Raw genomic sequence first — 20,084 nt, forward strand, 5'->3', positions numbered from 1 at the left:
AGATAGCTCTGAGAGTTGGGCACAAGACAGTCATCAAATGCAATGCAGACTATGAATTGCAATACCCAAAATCATCCAGTTGCAACTTAATTTGCAGGTGGAAGAAGAAACACCCAACCTTCTGATGAGCTTATAACTCTGCTCAGATTCCAGAGTTTGTGAACTGCTAAGGAAGAGAAATAAACAACAAAACTCTAGAGAACCTCCCAAACTCTTTTCTGAGGTGGGAATGAAAGATAAGAAGCATTAGCTGGAAATAAGAAAAATAAAAGATGACATATCTACAAATTGAGAGAGGGCAAAACTAAGAAAATTCATGACCTGGTTGTGCTGGAGAAGTTTAAAGTCAAGAAGGATGATTTTAAATCTGAGATCTATCTGCAAAGCAGTGAAAATTGTACTACAAGAGATATAATGAAGAATTTGAAGCTACCAGACATTTGTATTTACACAGATAAAAGTACAGAATGCCTACAGAATGAAAGCCATACTGGGAAGGCAGCTTCTGGTTCAGAGGCAAACAGGGCAGTCCAAGACAGCTGCACATCACAGTACATGCTCAGTCATGATCAAACCTTTATTCACATTTCTGCTTCTTGAAATTGTTTAGCAAAATGATGAAAGCAAATACTCTAAACTGCACTGCAATAAAGACATGCTCACTAAAGGAATATGAAAACCCTTTACATAAGGGGAGGTTTTGTTATTTTAAAGATTAAATTATTATGCAAGACCAGTTAATTAAAGGAAATATTTTAGTAATAGCTTTACCATACATGAATCATTGACTTTATGCCATGAAACCAAACACCATAAAAACTCACAACAGGTTAAAATTTAACAAGCTACAGATCACAACAAAAGAATCATGAGCAAAAAGGAAGATACATGTGTATCCTAGTGGAAAATCCATTTTGCAAAGTAATTTCCTAATATATATAAGAAAATGCAAGAGGAATTCTTGAAAACATTATTTCATCTGTTCATTCAGAACAAATGCCTGTGCAGGTAATAAATCAGCATTGGGAACCAACTTGTGAACAGAAAAGGGAATAATATCCAAACAAGGCTGCTCTTTTATTAGGAGCTAGGAGGAAGAATTAAAATAATTTTTATGGGTTGCATAGGACCCACTCCAGTGAGAAGGGATACCTGAATTTGTTGTGGGACAGGGAGAGGAGAAGACAAGAGCAATTGCTATTCTTTAATTGTGAGAGGACTACAGTCTGTGATTTCTAGGGGTGAAACAAGCATCACTGACAGGAAAAAGGAATAAAAATTGTTAAGTCATGTAAATCTAATTTCAGGTGGACCTGAACTGCCAAGTTCAATTGTCCTGTTAAGTGGTCCTAAAGGAGGTGGGATTTAAAAATGATTATTTATTTATGTTTCCAATTGGTCTACATTTGCATGGAAAATGTGTTACCACTTTCTGAAAACACCTACATGAAGCTTTATATAGTACTTTCGTTCATTTGGAAATACCGAAGATAAACGCTCTTCACTCAGATACTGAATCCTCTGTGATCTGGTAAATCTGATGGTTCTGCTGTAACAGGCTAAAAACTCAAGTATAGCTAAGATCTGGAGACCCAGAGCAAGCATTATTATCAGAGGTACCAATTTTTCTGACAAGAAAACAAAAATGGGAGATGATGACATGACATCTCCCATATAAACCAGAAACTTTCCTACTCTCTCTCCAGCTCTTCATAAAGTTATAGTCCAAGTAGCAGTTTCCAAAACATTTTATCTAGTATTAAGGAATACATGAGACATTAAAGAATTCATAAAAAGGGGCTGTATGAGCTGGAAACATGAAGCTTAACACAGTTTGTCAGTTTGAATATTGAAAATACCACGTGCACTGGTGCTTTGTAGGAGGGAGGAAAAGGCAGTTATGTATCTTTTGAACTTCTAGAATTTCAGAAAACCTCAGTGACTGGGTCAGAGGAAAAAAGTGTCATGTTTCTCTGACCACAATACTTCCTTTTAACATTCACTTAAGTATATTGAGATGTGGCTTATATGCATGAGAATTTTCTAATATATGGGTTTATATGCAAATCCAGGGCCACTATTAGTGAGAGTATAAAAGCTGTAGTCTTCAATGTGTCTACATTCCATTTTGTCACTGAGAACATTTGTTCACAAAGAAGCAGAAATGGTTATTAGAGTCTTCTAGCTCTGAATAAACAGGAGCATAAACCATCTTCTCACTGACTATGCATAATGCTGGTGTTGTGAGGGAGAAGCCATATTAATTTTTTTTTCTAACATGCATCAAGTGTTTATGGAATGTCATCAAGTCCTCTATCCATCCTATCTGTTCTGCCCTAAAATCCAAAAAAGAGACAAAATATAAAAACCCCAAAGACTTTCAGATGTCAAAATGCTCTCACTCTGTCAAAAACAAAATAAATGTCCAAGATTTCGTTTTTTTCCCATGCTACCAACATTCAGCTTCACATAAAACTCTTTCTGTGACAGCACGACCAAGTATTGCTATCCTGAGGTTTCCCAAAATACAGAGTTAACACTTTTCTGAAAGGTCACCACATGGGACTTCAAAGAGGGTAATGGGAATTTTAAGAAACATTTATAGAGAAAAAAAAATTTTGAAGAAAAGCGAACTAAACGCTTGTCTACACATTTGATTGCTTCAGTCATCTACAGTAGCTTCTTCCTCTGTAACTACTTTCTTCACAGCTTTGCTTTGCCAGAAAGACTATCCACGTGCATGTACAATTATTTGTGGCTTTTAACACCAACCAGTTAGAAACATCTGCCCAATGCACTCCCAGCTAATATAGGGAGACTCAGTTGCCAGAACTGCACAGGTTTCTGCTGACAGCTCAAAGCCTGGAGCAGGTGAACTGCCCTTGGCTCAGAAGGGGAGGAAACAAAGACTGGGCACCTTCAGATAAGGGTACCCAGTCTCTGAGGCCCTGGAGGGCAAGCTGGAAGATAAGAGCAGTCAATGGCCTGCCCACATGGACAAGAACCCAGTGAGATATTGGAAGACCCCAGACGATAACTCACCGTTGGACCAAGAGGGGCACGCGGGGCACATGAACATCTTGTGCACAAACTGGGAGGATGTAAAGGCCCAGGGATTTCTTTGTTCAGGGTCCCTCTCCAGAGGCACCCAGCTTGAGCTTAAAAATAAACCAGCTCTGCCTCAAACCCAGGGTCCAAGCTCTTCTTTACCAGCTCTTGCCTTTACACCATTCAAAAGTTGAAACGTGACCACCACTCAGCTCTAAATTCCAGATGGTCCCCCCTAACCATAGCATCAGATGTAGCCCAACTCAGAGAACTTTTTAGTGGGATGTTTGGTAAATATTCCACAAAATGCAGACAACAAAACAAAAGTATTTTAAGCTTCATATTACAGTTTCTTTTCACATAGTCAAACAATATTTTCTTCCACCTGATAACCTAAAGAAGGTGCATTTTCATACTACATATATATTCATACCCATATTCCAGCAGATTAAAGTGCAGTTTTTTCCAACTGATGTCTATATTAGATGACAATTAGACTTGAATGAACATAGACCTTCTGATTTACCTATCTTTGTAAAGAAATAAGTCCTTCTTTTAATTTTGAAAAAGATTTTACCTGTGAAAGGCTTTTCCCTTCTGCAGCAAGATTGCAAACCTGTGTATTTAGATGCTGTGAAAGGCATATGAACTGCTAGCATCTTAATTCTCTCTGTCTAGATAAAATCAACAACCGCTAAATAAAAGATGATCCTCCAAATAAGCATCCTGTTGTTTCAAAGCAAAAGACTGAAGCCTTCATCCCACTGGAGCTCCTTGGAAATGAACACAATTTCAGCCATCAGCATGACTCTTACCACAATTAACAAGTTTGGACAAAGCAGCCAAGTCAAGAGTGAAGAAGTGGGGGCTCTATAAATGCTCATGTACATCAGTCCATTGAGAACTGGCTACATCACCACCAGTGCTTTAGAGGAAAGCAATATTCAAGTAGTCAACAAGAATATGCTGTTGAATGTTAAAGGCTTCTGGAATTAGCATGCATATGCAGAAAAACTAAAGGTATTTGGGGGAAAAATGCTTTCTAGTGTTCAATCCAGGAGTTACTTCTTCAGTACAAAGAAAGAAAAAGAAAGAAAAGACAAGGTGTGTATAAAAATAGCCTGTCAGTCCAAATCCTACCACAATACCCATTGCAGAGAATGGTAAACAGGCTGTGATTACATGACACCACCCTTAGCTCACTTGGTGCCCTAGAAATACAGCACTGATTGTCAGGACATCTTACAATTACTGCATCTGTCATCCACTGTCATGGCCCTGGAATCCAAGCAGAAAAGCAAGCAAGTAAACAAAGCAAAGGAAACAGAACTGAGGTCCCCAAGACAAGGGAAAATTTTAGAACAAAACATGATTTTTCTGGGGCTTTCTTTTTCTCATTCATCACTTTCTGATATAATTCTTTCTTACAGTTGACAAGAAGCAAAACAAGTTCTACTCATTAGTTAAAATGCTTAAACTACATCAAGCTTAAGAATAAATTTTTGAATGCTTAAGGAATAGTTGCATTTTATTTTGATTCAAATTATTTTATTTTTCAAAATAACTCTAACTTCTGAAATATTTAATAAAAGAAGTTACTGGTGTTTTACTTAACTACATCAAAAAGTATTGGAAAATCAAGTAAAGGGAAGTCCTTGAAAATCACCTGCTGGACAGAGAAGGAATTATTTATATGTTTGTGGCAGAATAAAGAGAAAATTACAAGCCCATACTACTTTTGGCATAGCACTGTGAAGGATTACATACAGAAGAAAAGGCAGGGAGAAAGGAAGGCCAGGATTATTTAATCAGTATGTGTTGACATGCCCTATTGGCTCAGAGTCTGTTACTCTAAAACTAAAGATGAGACTAAGTTCTTTGGTAGATTTTCCAGGTGTGTATTTTCTTTAGGAGAAGGCACTAGGTCTGGCAGTTAAACTTGACTTATTGTTTTTATCTTGTATGAATCAAATTTTATCTACTGAATATGTTACTCACAATTGCTTATTATTTTAGGGATGATTTAGCATGATTTCTTACTTAACCACTGAAAAGCTAAGAAATCTTAAAACTTAGGGTTTCATGCTGCCCTTTGCTCTGTTGTGACTGCATGAGCCTCACAGTTTACATGTAATCTGCTTATACTTCTTAATACAATGACATTCAGCTGGTTTTGTCACTGAGATGTAAAAAGACAGGATTTAGTGTTCCAATGTAGTTATTCCAGATTGAGTTAACTTCATTCAAACATCAGCTGTGACCCAGAGGCCAGTCCTTGCAGGCTTCTCTTTTGTCATGGGAGGTAAAACAGTCCCTTTAGCCTGTAATTCAACTTTGGGAGAAAGAAACCTCCTGTCCTAATAATGCTTTTTAGTCTTCAGACTATGAAGAAAGACTGCTTGCTGTCTACAAGCAACATCCCAGACATCTAAATTCAATCACCAGAATCCCATGGTAGTTGCTACTTTTAAATATCTTTGTTGTGTAGTGCATGCATGTTACCTGCCAGGACAGCAGCCAGGTAATCTATCTAAAGATCTGTCCTTGTCTATCTGGATCTATATACCTACAGATTAGCAATAAATCTATAAATCCAGCTACCTAATAACTAAAAAATTAGATAATGATGTTGTGGCATACAGTGTTGTCTTTATACAAGTCCTGTATTGTCTCTTCTATTTTGCATAGCAAATTCACAGCAATTTTCATTAAAATACACAAATTTTAAAAGTTCCTGGTTCTGGCTCCTGAAGAAGATTGAAACTGTAACCTCACTGCACATTCAAAACTAAAATTGAGATTAGAAAGAGTTTACTGTTCATCCTTTTAAAAAAGGTATTAGCTTGGATAAGTAACTTATTAAAAGACAGAAAACAAAGAGTTTCATCACGGTGATGAGTGGACCTGTTCAGGGATCTAGATCAAGGCTCTTGTTTTCCACACCTTACCAGATGACCCACCAAAGGGGAAAGACAGGAACTAAGTTCAGGTAGAAATAAAATGACACATTTGGAGGGAAAGTGCTATTTTAAGACAGAAATGACAGGCTTTGAAACCCATAGTTGTTAATGGAAAGCAATAAAGAGTAATGAGAAGTGCTATAAAAATGCTGCATAAATTCATCCAACACCTTGGCCATTGTATGCAGTTCTCACCTCCTTTCGCCCTCACACACGAACCCCCTGAGTTCTCAAAGGGACTGAAAAAGACAAAGTCCCCAAGAATGATCAAACATATGGAACAGATCCCTCATTTTGGGAAAAAAGGATACAGGTGGCACAAGTCTAGAAAAATCAGGAGCGAAGGTAGATAGGGAGGAGTCACTCATACAACTCTTCCAGTAAGAAAAATTAAGGACTCACTCATCTCTTCCAGTAAGAAAAATGAAGGGCTATCAGATGAAATTAGCAGGTGCCATATTCAAAACGAACACAGGGAGGGATCTCCTTCACAGGAACACTTTCACAGGAACTAGAGGTGTTAAAATGTTACATGCAAAGAAAATGTGACTACTTGATTTGCCAAGGAACAAAGATCCATTATGGTTATTAGTACAAATTTCAAAATTATTAGAGGCTGTAAAGACTCCCTGCAGGAATTCTCTGTTTGTGGAACCTTCCCAACATCATCCCCAGGCTTGCAGAATTGATCTCTCGTGGAGGCACAATGAGAGCCCAGACACACTTCTGATCTGAACTACAGATTTCCCAGGATCTTCCAGTTTCCAAGAATTATTATTCTTTAACATATGAAAAAGGAATATTGACTACAGGACTCTTCAGAAAGTAAATTTAAATAAAGCAAAGTGATATAAAACCAAAGTGATAACTTAAGGGAAACTTCAAAGGATTACTCTCTTATCTCCCACCCAAATATTATCAAACACACAAAGTTCTTCAGTTAAAAAGAAAGCAAAATCCTAGAGAGAACAGAGATATATGGAGGAAATAATTAGAAAAGCCTTCAAAATTATACAGTTCTCCGATTAAAGACTACAGAAATTTCCAGTGGAAAAATTTCAAAAGTAATAAATGTTTTATGTCTTTTTCCCACAGAAATGGAAAGCCCACTATGAATCTAAAAGATTATAAAAATCAAATACTGGATTGACAGTCAGCTATTACAATGAAAAAGACAAATCCACAGTACAGAAATGCATATTTACATTTCCTGTTTAGCCACCTCAAACATGTTAGGACCTGTAAGGTGGATTCTGTCCATCACAACACTACAAAGTGAAACCTTGTACAACCTATCAACCTTCTGAATAAACTCTGATTTATTTCCAGTCAAGCTGTCTGGAAGAACTTTGACTGTTACCAGCTTTTGCTGAGAAACCACTAGAGATTTAAGACATCTTGCACAATATTTCAGAGTATGAATTCAATATTTCAGAGTATGAATTCAAATATTTCAGAGTATGAATTTAAACTGTTCTCTCAGTAATTAAATTGATGCTTATGCTGAACTGTAACTGTATCCTCCACATTCATGTAATTTATATTTCTGCATTTAGAGGAGTCTCAAACCTTCATAGTGGGGAAGACTTCTAATTAAAGAGGCTGCTTCACAGACCCCTAACTTCCCATTTGCAATGACAAAACATCTCTTCAGCAATTTCTGAGCTGCTTAAATGGAAAATCGCTTCTGTTCCTGTTTCCAGCTGTTGAGCTCCATTTAGAAATGACCTGAAACAGCACCAAATGCCTCATCCAAGCACTAAAACTACTCTTTAGTAGTATTTAGGAGGCCATCAGTCTTCAAACCACAGATGAAGAATGCAACTCACCAGAGAAATCTGTGCTATCTGAAATAGCATTCAAAGAAATAGGTAGGTAAACCATGCAAAGGTTTTGGTTTAACCTCTTGGATGGTAAAAGGAGTAAAAACAAAACCATGAACAGTGAAACATCATTCCCAGTAAAACTCTGGATAGCTTGGAGAGCAGGGCAGAGCACATTTTGCTTTTTGCAGTGTAGTCCACAGTTAAACCTGTTCTACCAGCAGATAAGTTCAGACTCTAAAACTGTTGTAACTTCATATTTTGACAAGTTCTTAAAATTTGCAATTATGGGCAGGGAGGGGACTGGAGAGGCTTTTTTCCTTCCAACATGCTTGATGTGTTGGACAGGAGAGAAACCTATATACCTTAACTTGCATAAATCATCAGTATTTCTGTAAAATTTGGACTCCTGGCATTTGATGCTGTCAGGCTGTCAGTTTCAAACCATTAATGAACTAAAAATCTGCCTTGCTAAAAGGTTAATGGTGAGCAAGTGAACATAAGGGTTTAGATTAGATAGATGCCACTGAAACAATTGGAGCGAGACATATTAGAACCACTGATGAGTAAAACCACTTAAGTAAATGAAATAAAAGGCAAGCACAGAATGAAACCCACACAGCCTGCTCCCAGCTGCCTGATCTCAAAGCTCTGGAAGTGTGCACATCACAATGAGCACAATGAACAAGCTCATTTTCTTTTCTCCTCAAGCTGCAGATTTGTAATGCTAGAAGGTGCTTTAGTATCAAAAGTATGTTTTTAAGCAGAAAGCCTTCTTTCTTCCCTGCTTTATTTTTCATTCTCCTTTTTTACTTTCCTTCACATAAATGTAGAGGAAACATGTCCCCTTGCTCTCTTTGTCATGAATTTTACAATTTGCAGGTTGCCATTCACAATTAATTTCTATCTCTTCTAGGAAGAATGCTTTAGTCAGTCCACACCAAGTGAATGAAATTCCTCCCTGCTCTCCCAAGAGAACCATGCCTGTCTAGATTGCAGCTGGTGACTTCCATGATCCAGATTGCACCATCCAGCCTAGAAACATGGTTATAAAACCTCCCTCTTTTACAACAATTATTGAACCTTACAACTGCTACATGGATCTCCACTTCCTTTTGCAGCAGTAAGGGAAACAGTGCAGCTACTTCCATCTCTGAGAAGAATAAAAAAATCTATGGAAACAGTAAGTAGGGAATGTCTCTTCTTTAATATCATTCTCTTCAAAGTGGCAACAATATTTCTTTGCTCTTTTGTGAAAGTTATGATGCTATCAACAAACTAAGAAGTAGCTGTTCAATAACGTTTTTCAAATTCAATTATCATAAATAAAAGAACAAACCCATACTGTCATGCATATTAACCTAGATTTAGTGCTGACAACTAATATTTATTCCATTTTGGAATTATACTTCTTCTTTTCTCCTCAGATTAACTTTCTTTTTTTTTTAGATTTGGGGTTTTTCTCCTCACCTTGCATCACTTAAATCAGAAGTTACTGAGGAAGAATATGGAGATATTTTTATATTAACAACTTACAGGGAAGACTGCAGAGCAACAAGTGACTCAAAACACAAATGGAAAATGACTTTCACCATGTGTTTCAGCTTTTCTTTCCAGCAAGTGCTTGAGGCTGCTGCAGAGGAAAGTATCAGCTGTGCAGGTGGAGGGCTCTGCTCTTTGTGTGGCCAGTGCATGGCCAAGAGCCCAGCAGCCCCCAGGAGCCCCTGCCTGGCCAGGGTCACTGCTGCAGCAGCACCTCCTCCCCAGGAGCTGCCCTCTCTCCCTCTCCTTGGCTTTTATTGGGAAGCTTTTATAAAGCACTTAGCCAACTAACTGTAATAATATGAGCTCACATCTCTAGTATTTAAGGGCTATTTTAGAAACACAGAATGCCAAGAACCTCCTATAGAAACACACACAAAGCATTAAAAAGGCTTCTTAGAAACTGGCCCACAGATTTTTTATCTTACCAAGTGCCTGGCTCATCTATGATCCTCTCACAATACTTTTGTCCTTCCTCTTTTCTATATTTAAGGCAGAAAACAAGAAAGGCACATGGCACATTTCAGGAGAAATGGCAACTCAAAAAACTTGTTGCTTCATTTCTGCACACAGCTTACTGACTTTTGCTGTGAAAAGCCAAAGTTGAGGGAAATTTATATTTTTGTACTAAGAGCTCCCAAAGTATCTGCAAATAATTAAACAGTTTACTTGGTATCTCTCCATTCAGCTTTCTGTAAAATTTTACAAGCAACAGTTGATTCTAGTTCCTTTTTTCTCTGGGGGGAAAAAAAAGGATAATTTCCATGTGGTTTTATCACCACAATTTAATTTTCTAAAACACTCATTCATACCCATTTTCCTCACTTGGACAAATGGCATCTCACACAGAAGAGGAATTAGTAAAGCTCTTCCTCTTTTTTCTGACAAGAAGTACAGTTTTGTTGGTGTATTTAGGAAGGAAAAAACACAGGGTGGGGGGTGGTGAATTTTCACTTACTAAGCAAACATTTGAAAGAGCATTACATCCTAAAGACTTTAAAACTTGTCTTGCTTAACTCTAAACTTGTATTATTCTTTAGAGTAAGAAAATTGAAACCACATCATATAGAAATAGAAAACACGTGTGCAAGTTTAATGGCCAAACAGGCAGAAAGGAAAAAATGCAAGCTAAATAGAGCCAGGAGAGAATATGATTTTCACACACAAGAAACCCCCAATTCTAATATGGACCTCCATAGCAGGAATGGATTTCAGGATCCTCAGCACTCTTTTGCCTTCTTTTATTCTACCTAGCCAGCAACTCCAAAGTGTGCAGAAGAGCCAGAGAACCCTTGAGATGAAACCTGTGCTACGCAGAGTATACATTGTGATACATTTTTAAACAGCCACAGAGAGAAAACCCCAGCTAATTGTAAAATAAATACCTCCTCTCCCATTGTGAAGCCAAGCTGCCTTTCAGCAGCTGGAGGTGTCCAAGAGGAGTCCTGGAGTCCTGCCCCTGCCCTGGGAGCTCAGCTCAGGCGGAGCCCAGCCCTGACACTGACTCACGGCCGGGCCATCCCCAGGAAACAAAAGTTCCACTTGTTTATTTCACAGGAAATCTGGACCTTTTCCTACCTCTGCTCACTCACAGCAAGAAGCTTCCTCTCTTTTCCAGCTTAGACTTTCCTGGCTTCTTGAGACCACCAGCTAAGAAAAGCAAGGATGTGAGTGACAATTTACAGAACTTTTGTGAACAGCCCAGGCAGTAAATTTTGCAAATAACTCTATTGGCAAATGAGCTTATGACAAATTCTGAATGTATTGGTCTTTCTGGTGGGGGGAAAGAAAGGTTGAAATTTCGTGTAACTTATGTCTTTGTTTTGTCTTTTGTTTTAAAGAAAAATGTTCAAGAAACTGAAATATCATTAATATGATGCTCTGTTCCTTTAAAGTCTTATAAATTCTTAATGCTGCCTCCCTGCAAACATTCAACTTTAAAATGTCTGAATAAGGTCAGGGGAGGGAAAGACACAGATGATTTGGAAGAAATTAAAGATTTATATTTAAGCAAGCCACAAGATACTATATACTCTCATTTCCATTTGACTATTAAAAAATAATCCTCAACTAGGAAAAATATAAAGAAAGGAAACACTTCAGAAAAATTCCACAGGTTAATAAAGCTAAGTGGACAACAAAAGGTGAGGGCATAGATTTCACTTTAAAGGTTATATTCAGTTTGGTTTACATTCATCAACCTTTTTATTTTTGTAATTTTCAAAGTGGTGTAAGTAAATTGCAAGACAGGTAATTTTTTTTGCATAACTATTTCTTCAGTTTTCAAAGGCAATGTGTGCTAAGACTATCAGAAGTTATTTCATTAGAATTTCTTTATAATCTTGTTAAGTTATAAAACATAACTCAGATGTAGTAATTAAAAATCAGAAATACTACCCAACAAAATCCAAATGGAGCAAGAAAGGAAAATATATTTTACTGAGAAACACTAGGACAGTTTATAAAACTGTTTATTCTTAGAGTCTTGATTACACTAATGAAAATATTTTCATATCAATGTATATAAATTAATTTTGCTTAGGTAGATTTTATTGCTATTAATAAACATATTATATTGATGCAGGAACCAGTTTTCTTAAATTCATCAGACAGTCACTAAGCTAGCTTGTATGTCAGCACTGTCACCTTCAGAAGCATTTTCTCTGCACTCTTGAAACACGAGACAAAAGTTCCTAGAAATTCAGTTTACAGCTCCATCAAGGATCTCTGGAACTCAGGAAATCAGCTTTATTGTAAGCTACATAAGCAAAGCATTTTGGGGTCTTTAACAATCCTTCTTTTAGGAAGCCTGTTGGGGTAAAAGGCCTGATAATGGTACTACTGAAATTCAGAGATATACAGTGACTCACAAGCTAATGATCACCAGCTGGATCCAGAGCAACTTAAAACATATAGACTTTTATTGCCATCCTATTATGAAATAAAATTGCATTAGCTTAAACCTACACATCCTGTTTTTCTGACTGGAACATCCTAAGATTTCCTAATCAAAACCATGACTGAAATAACAGGAGTTTTCCTTCCCACAGAGCACTCCTCCAGGAGAGCTCAGTCTGGCAGAAGCCCAGTGCTGTGCCCCAGGAGGACAGATCAGACCTTCCACATTGCCTTTAGGAATAACTTGTACTATCAATACTTACACTACTCTGCTCCTATTTTTAGATGTTCTTCAAGCAGCTCGAGTCAGAAACAGTTGAAAATACTTTCATGCATATTTTTAGTGTGTTTCTTTCACACTGACAAATTTTTTCTGAATAAAGTCCAACTGTATAGATGTAAAGTTTTGTGGCATGGACAAGAAACTTGCAATTATTTAGACTCAAATAGCTGCTTTAATTAAAAAAAAAAAAAAAAAGCCAAATAAAACATCACTGGCAGCACAAACCAATGTGTAACACCCTTTGTGTGTTGCACACCTTTTTGGCAATCCTTGGCCAAAAACCAGTAGTGCAGGCTGATGTGTGAGCTGAACCATGCCATCAATATCTCAACAACTCTGTTCAGACAGCTTGAACATTTTAGAAACCCAAGTGACAGAACATGAAAGCACAGAAGGGAAGGAAGCATACAGGAGACCAGGAGTCACTCTTCACTCCCTTTGCACAGTTCAGTGACTCAGCAGAGAGTCACTGCCAGCTGAAGTTAGCAAATTTATACCACTCTTTAAACTTAATTTTGCATTTCCCATTCCATTCCCTTAGTGCTAGGTCCTGCTTTGAGTCTGCCTCCCCAAAATAGGGCAAACTGCTTTTCAACTCTCCCTGTCAATCTTAATTTCTTAACCCCTCCTTTTTATTCCTCCTGAATAGGGTAGTAAATATTTTAAAGTATTTATTTATAATGTCCATGCTGCCCCATGAACATCAGCCACCATTTGCAAACCTCTACTATTTTTTCACATAATTAAGGAAACACATAAATCCTGTTTCCACAGTGAACTCAAGGATTGGGAAGTTACACCAGCAAAGGTGAGGGACTCTGCTGCAGGCACCCCTGCTCTCAAGACAGCTGAAGAAGGGGTCAGGGTCCTTCTTCCCCTGCAGCTTTCCTCACAAGATGGCACTAGAATAAATGCTTAGGACAGGGATGCCAGACTGTAGCAGACAGAACCTTCAAACAGAACATGAATGAAGCTTGAACAGATGAGTGCCTCCTCTGTTCCTACACGGAATTCGACAAACTGCTGATGCTTGCCTCATCTGCTGCTGCCACTGCTGATGGCTGTCTCTGAAGAAAGGAATGCCAGAAACCCGGGCTTTCAAGTGCAAAGTGCTGCACACACACTTGGGGCTCCCACTGTGTGCTCTCTGCCTCAGCAGGTGTTTTAATAGTGTTGCTAGTCACTACCAGGTGGTTTTGCTTGCATCCGTTTTTAATCTCAGGATTTGGAGCACTGACTCAAACATTTCTATTAGGGGAACAAGCATGGGAGAGGCAAAGCCAGTGGCAGTGAGCTGTGAGCTGCAGACACACGTGGCACACGCAGCCAGGGCTGGCCATGCACCACAGGTGCCACTGGGCAGGGCTGCCAGAGCTCAGGCACATCCTCAGAAACACAGGGGAGCCTCCAGCTTGTGTCTCTCAAAGACCTCTCTTTAAATGACAACTGAAAATTAAGGGGTAAAAATGTTTTGTGCAAGCAGGCAGGCAGGAACTGTCAGAACAGGTGTGCAAAGACAGACTCTCAGCACAGTTTCTGGGTTCCCTGCTTGCTGGCTCAAAATAGAAACTCAGACCTTGCAGGCATTCAGTCTCAGAGTTTACAATTTTTTATCTTATTACAAAGGACAGGTAGACTTAAAAATTGACAAGAGCTTCTAGCCCTTCTGTCTACTTCCATTAGTTCTTCTCCATTTCTCCTATCCAAAACATACTGAATATATAAAAAAATAAAAATTTCTGTAGGAATTCAGTGCTTTGCAGTAAGGATCCCTAACCAGCAGTTAACTAGATCTTACAAGATGCTGACTCTAGAGCCATGAAAGCTCCCCCTTTATATTAAATCATTACAGAGTTGGAATACTCCCCGGACTGATGGCTGAGTATATAATTTACTCTAAGTTGTGGCAAATAGTACTGTGATCTCATCAAAGGATGTTCATGAAATCTAGCTCCAATCAAATCCACCACTGCTAGCCAACAATGAAAGTTTTGCCTGAAGAAAGTTACAAATACATCTGAAGTGGAAAATCTAAAAAATACTCTCAACAGTCTCTTCTGAAGTAAGGACAGTTTTCAGAAAGATAAAAATAGCTTTTTAAATCCTTTTATTTTATATGAATCTGTCATGGTCTTTAGCATTTCCAAGCTGAAGCCTCAACTCACAAATCAACCCAATACAGTTAACTCAGACTAAGAAATGTATTGGTTGAATTAATTTTCCTGTACTTGTAGAGATTTATTCTTAGATACAGGAGAGGAAAAAATGATAGCTTGTTAGAACAATGGAAGGCACATACAGATTATATTGGAAGGAAGTCCAACCTAGCAACAGAAGCTTTAGATAAGTTACTACAAGATGAAAAAGGAAAAAAAGAAATAAGCATAAACACCTGTTTAAATGTGTTGAAGCTGCAGAGCTGAGGTGAGACATGTGAGCCAGGCATTTCTATTTGACCATAACTACTGTGCTGCTTCAAGAGCATTACCCTGAGTCTTCTCAGGACACACAGCCTGTCTGTATGCATACCATATTTCTTCTAAAAACTCATCTGTTGGTGAGTTTGACTCTGACTGCACGTGGCCATGACTTCAGTCACGTGCAGCATTGTGAATCAGTTCAGTTACATTCATCAGAAATGGAAATTTGTCAGAGCCAAGCCTCAGGAATCTGATTCTGCTGATACACTGCCAGTGGTCCACTTGCCAGCACCAACAGGCAATGAAATGGACTACAAAGCATAAAAAGTATTTGATTCTTCTATTTCCTCTGAAAGAGCAGAGCTCTGATAGTGCTGCTCAAACAAATCTCCCACAACTGCATCATTAACTTCCCTAGGATAATCTGCCTCTGTGATTTTAGCACAAATAACAGCTAAGCAATGAATTCTGCACACCAATAAAACCAATGGGGTTTCATGCAATGCCTCAGTTTTGCTTTTTATTGAGAGTTTATTGATCACCTTAAAAGGCAAGAGTGATTATATCCCACATTGCTGCCATTGAGCAAACACTTGAAGTGCATTAAACTGCCTGGTGATTTACAGGAGACCCTAATGGCATCTGCTTCTGCTCAGATGGCAGCAAACCTTTCTGCCTTCATGTTCCTGCCAATATTTGTGTAAAAGCCTTTTTAACACCCCAGTAATTCTGTGTGAAATATGATCTAAGCTTATGATTCATAAAATTGAAAACATATTAGAACACAAAGTGATAACACCAACAAAATAAGACCCTGCTGATTCTTCTGTAAATGGGACTGACATTTTATATGAGAAATATCATGTTATAAATAATCCCACAATATAAAATCCTCACAGTAGCCTACTGATGCTTTTAAAAAAAACAGCTGTTGTTAGGAAATATTTTAAATCAAAGAAGTCAAAATTATCATTACATCAATATTGTTTCATCAATAACTGTGTAAAGAAGAATCAACAGAAAGAGTTTTAGGGTCTCCAAACTTCAGAAAGCATAAAAAAAAAAAAAAACTTTAAAAGGGAGAATAGAGGAAAGCATTTTTACTCCTTCTTCAGAAGTTTACAAGTTATTGAAAAACAAAGGCAACTTGTAAATGATAAATACTCATAACAGGGCCAAGATCCTTTTAAAAACTACATTGCTTGAGAAAAATATGCACAATTTGGAACTCTTCATGCATTGCTACGCTTTGGACAGGGCTTTCAAGCTAAATTGGACCTTGCTAGTGATGGCCAACTTAATGCAGGATTCTCCTACACTCAGCATTAAATGGTAAAGAACATGGCAATGACAAGGGAGAAATTTCTTGCAGAGGGGAACAAAGTGTTTGGGGAGGTTAGTGCTCTGCAGCCCTGACAGCTGTCGTGTCTCTGACTCGTGTTTTGGTGCTGGTAGCAGGCAAAGATCTCAGTGCTGAAGCCTCTAAATGGCACCTCTCAAAGGTTAACCTAGTCCTAGACAGGAAAAAAGCATCAACAGGAAAGAAGTGTTGCCTTTAGTTATCTACATGTTTCAAACACAAATGATGGATTGTGTTCACAAAATGAAGCCATGATTTTCTACTAACTATGGTAATTTTAGGAGAATCTGAAGACATAGGAAGGAAGGTCTGTGTTACAAGTTTCCTGAAAATTGTATATTCTGTTTTTGGCTGGGTAAAAAAAAAACATGTTAGTTGTTTGTGCAAAACAAAGGTAAGACTTCACATAATCATAAAGTGGAGTAAGAATCTCCATTAAGGAATGAAGGTCACTTCATAAGGACTTTTCAACTACTTCAAATGAAAAGAAATAGTTCTGCAAAGCCCTACATGTGAGTTAGGAAGTCCACCCAGAAACAGAAGGCAAGCAGGCTTTGAACAAGTCAGAAATGGTCAAGAAATAATACAGTCTAGGCTTTTCCTTTATTTAGATTACTCCAGCTCTTTCCCTACCCTCTTTATACTAAATGAAAAATGGTCACCTGCAAAATATTAACTAAATGTCCCTCAGCACAATTTAGTTCAGAAGTTTCCATCTCTCTCTGCAGGACCTTCTCTTCTCCTGTACCACTGTAACTGAGGATGGATGTGGGAGTAGGAGCTGTGCTGTTAATCAGATCACTGAAATTAACTAGGTTGAAAAAAAAATCTTGCAGGCCAAAAAATGTAATTGTTGTAGTGCCTGTTTCTACAGACAAGTGGACAAGCATGAATCAGAAGGTGAGAAATTGTTACACCAGGTATCAAGAGCCCAGGAGCTTCCTAAAAATCACCACAGGAGGTGATTGGGGGTGAAAATAAATGCATCATGTAAGTATGCCCATAGCAGACCTTGAGGCTGTGGAAGCCTCCTAACACTTCTCAGCACATCAGTAACTCTAAACATTTCTGAGTGTTCATTTAAAGGAAGGATTTCACAGATTTTCTTTTAGTCCTGACTTCATTGGAAACCATGCATTTCTTTGTTTGTTTCCCTAAAGAACACACTTGAAAGCAATTAATTTTTTTTTTTTAATTTTATCATGCAGCTAACCTCACTGGAATCCATTTTCTAGTCTGAGGCAAAAATAAAAATAGCAGAACCTTGTCTACAGAAAGATTAGGAAATAATGACCATAAAGTTTAACTTTTGGTGAGTGGCAGAACTTAAAACTTTAAGATGAAAACTTCTTTAGACCCAAGAGACAATTAAGAAAGGCACATACCTTATCTACTGGGAGGAAGTCATTTTCAACTTCTATTGACCTTGGTCGTAGCTTTATGGGTTTGTCTTTGAAGATATCTCCAAAGCCAACACCTTTGACCTTTTTGGGTTGGATTGTCGTGCCTCCATTGGCTCCTTCTGATTTTGTACTGCAAGAGTCACCACCATCACTCTCTGAGCCTGTAGCATCTTTTAGGCCTGTGAAAAGGAGGGATGAAAGGTGTGAAACTCACCGTTTTAAGATTAGATTGTGACTGGGAAATGATCCCTCCCACCATCCTCTAGAGGAAAATGAAACCACAAGAAACAGGTAGAGAAGATGCTCTCTGTGTCGTGCATTCACTTTGGCTTTGAAAAATGACTTTATTTCATCACATTGGTGTACTGGTTAGAAATTACACCAATCCACAAATTCACCAAACATGCATACTCCAGCATCAAAACTTCACAAATGAGGATGGTGATTCCTTGAGTACCAAGAAAATCCTCATTCCTCTGGCAAAACCTCTTTAGAAGAGACCTCAATAAAAGAAAGAGTTAAATTTAGTTGTATGGCTCCTATTGTATAAAGCCACATAAAGCTAACAAGCAGTCAGATCAGGCATGCTGTACCTCAGATCTGTGTGACTCAAGCCAATTATGCAATTAGTATCTAAAGCTACATTACCTAACTGGGAAATATAAAGCTGAAAGCTGTTCAAACAAATTTGCAATCAAATAAGCTGCATAATATGTTCCCTGCTGAAAATTAAACCTCTCTGCAGCATAGACAGCCTCCTAAGAAAAGCACCCATGCACACTCTCCTCTAGGAATATAACAGATCAAAACTGACGTTCTGATTTGCATTACTTCTTTCAGTGAATAGGAAAATTTATCTGCATTTATCTGCAAATATCTGCTGCTTGAATTGCAGAGGCCACAGATGCAGTAGGGTGATGTTTCAGCCACTTTACAGAAGGGTGCATCAGGTCAAACAGCCATGGGCAGCAAAAGTGACCCACTGGAGCTTCCTTCCCCAGACCACTTAAACCTGGCTCCCTACACGAACTGTTTCCAGGAAAACCACAGCAATTGCTCCTACTACAGCACTAATTCTACCTAACAATAAGGAGCTGAAATCCTCACATTTCCCTAACAAGCACTCATGATGTCACAGACGTGGATCTTGCAAGTCAAAGATGAATTTCAAAAAAGCTTTTCTTCTTAATTACTTTAATATCAAGGTCGACAAAGCAATTGTAATTGATTTTCATCATAAAAGGCTGACAGGACAGATGAACCACAGAAACCAGTGCAAGTCCTGAGGCCTCCAGGTACACCTGCATGATCCAGGACATGAGAGGCTCATCTGTTAAATGGGTTTCAAACCAGGGTGCTGCTAGGAAATGAAATCATGTCAGATCAGGACTTTTAGCCAAAAACAGGAAAACCATGATATGCTGCCCTGAGATTTTCTGTATCTTTAACATGAAAGGAGTATAAAAGCAGAATTAGAGAAAGTTCCCAATTAGAAACAAACAGAAAGACTACAGACTAAACAAAACACTTTGGCCCTCTGGCCTCCTGAGTGGCTGCCACAGCTATTGCTGGACATCAGTAACATTTCTATTTCTTCAGATATTCAATTCAATTCAAATAACACTGAACAAGTTATTTGTTCTATAAGCTGTGCAGGATTGCAATTTAAATTAATATTAAATAATTGTATTACAATACTTTTCTTAAATATGCAAAAGTCTTGATTTCTTTATGTTTTATTTTTCTAAGATGGGCCTGGGAGAAAACCTCAAATCTGGTTAATTATCATATTTATTGTGGTAATTAGAATGGTAGCATGCCTACCATCAGTAAAGTAAATCCTGTGTATTGCTTCTCTTCCAGACCTCAGGAAATCAGTAACCAGGGAATTTAAGCATTGACTGTGATGCTGCTTGTTGCTCTGGAGGGCAGGAGAGGAGTGGTTATCTGCAGCAGAGCCACTGCACAGTGTCTCCAGCAGAGGCACTCAGAGATGCAAGGGTAAATTGGGGCAGACAGGTATAAATCTCCTTGGGCAGCGTGGCAAAGTCACTGCCCCTTTCTTGTTCCCTCCCCTTGCTCTGACTTGGGCAGTAACTGGAGGAGCTGTTAGTTCTACCAGCTGGACCTTCTCCAGCTTTGCAAATCAGCAATCGTTGGGGCTCTGGCTGAGACAGAAGCTAGAACCAACTTTATTTACCACTTCTAACTGCAAAGACAATGGTCAGCAATTGACTATGCTGAGTATAAAACTTCCACAACTCAAAAGACTCATGTTGTAGTGATTGTTGTCTTTTAGCTGAACAAAATCTCTGTATATGGAAAATTACACTCTGCCAAAGGCTTC

The 20,084-nt window shown here is 38.3% G+C and overlaps 1 protein-coding gene across 7 annotated transcripts in view; it reads right to left on the reverse strand.

The window, feature by feature from the left end:
- Positions 1-20,084, reverse strand: part of SH3KBP1 (SH3 domain containing kinase binding protein 1) — a 209,539-nt gene that overhangs the window by 61,989 nt on the left and 127,466 nt on the right. For 6 of the 7 annotated variants that reach the window (XM_018913607.3, XM_050973299.1, XM_050973310.1 and 3 more), the window contains one exon: positions 17,720-17,916. In XM_018913607.3, the coding sequence (XP_018769152.1) occupies positions 17,720-17,916 (197 nt within the window). Of the gene's footprint in view, positions 1-10,758; positions 10,890-17,719; positions 17,917-20,084 lie in introns of those variants that run through there. The other variant, XM_018913610.3, reaches the window with a different exon arrangement.

This window comes from Serinus canaria, chromosome 1 (assembly GCF_022539315.1).
Source record: "Serinus canaria isolate serCan28SL12 chromosome 1, serCan2020, whole genome shotgun sequence".
Taxonomy (NCBI): domain Eukaryota; kingdom Metazoa; phylum Chordata; class Aves; order Passeriformes; family Fringillidae; genus Serinus; species Serinus canaria.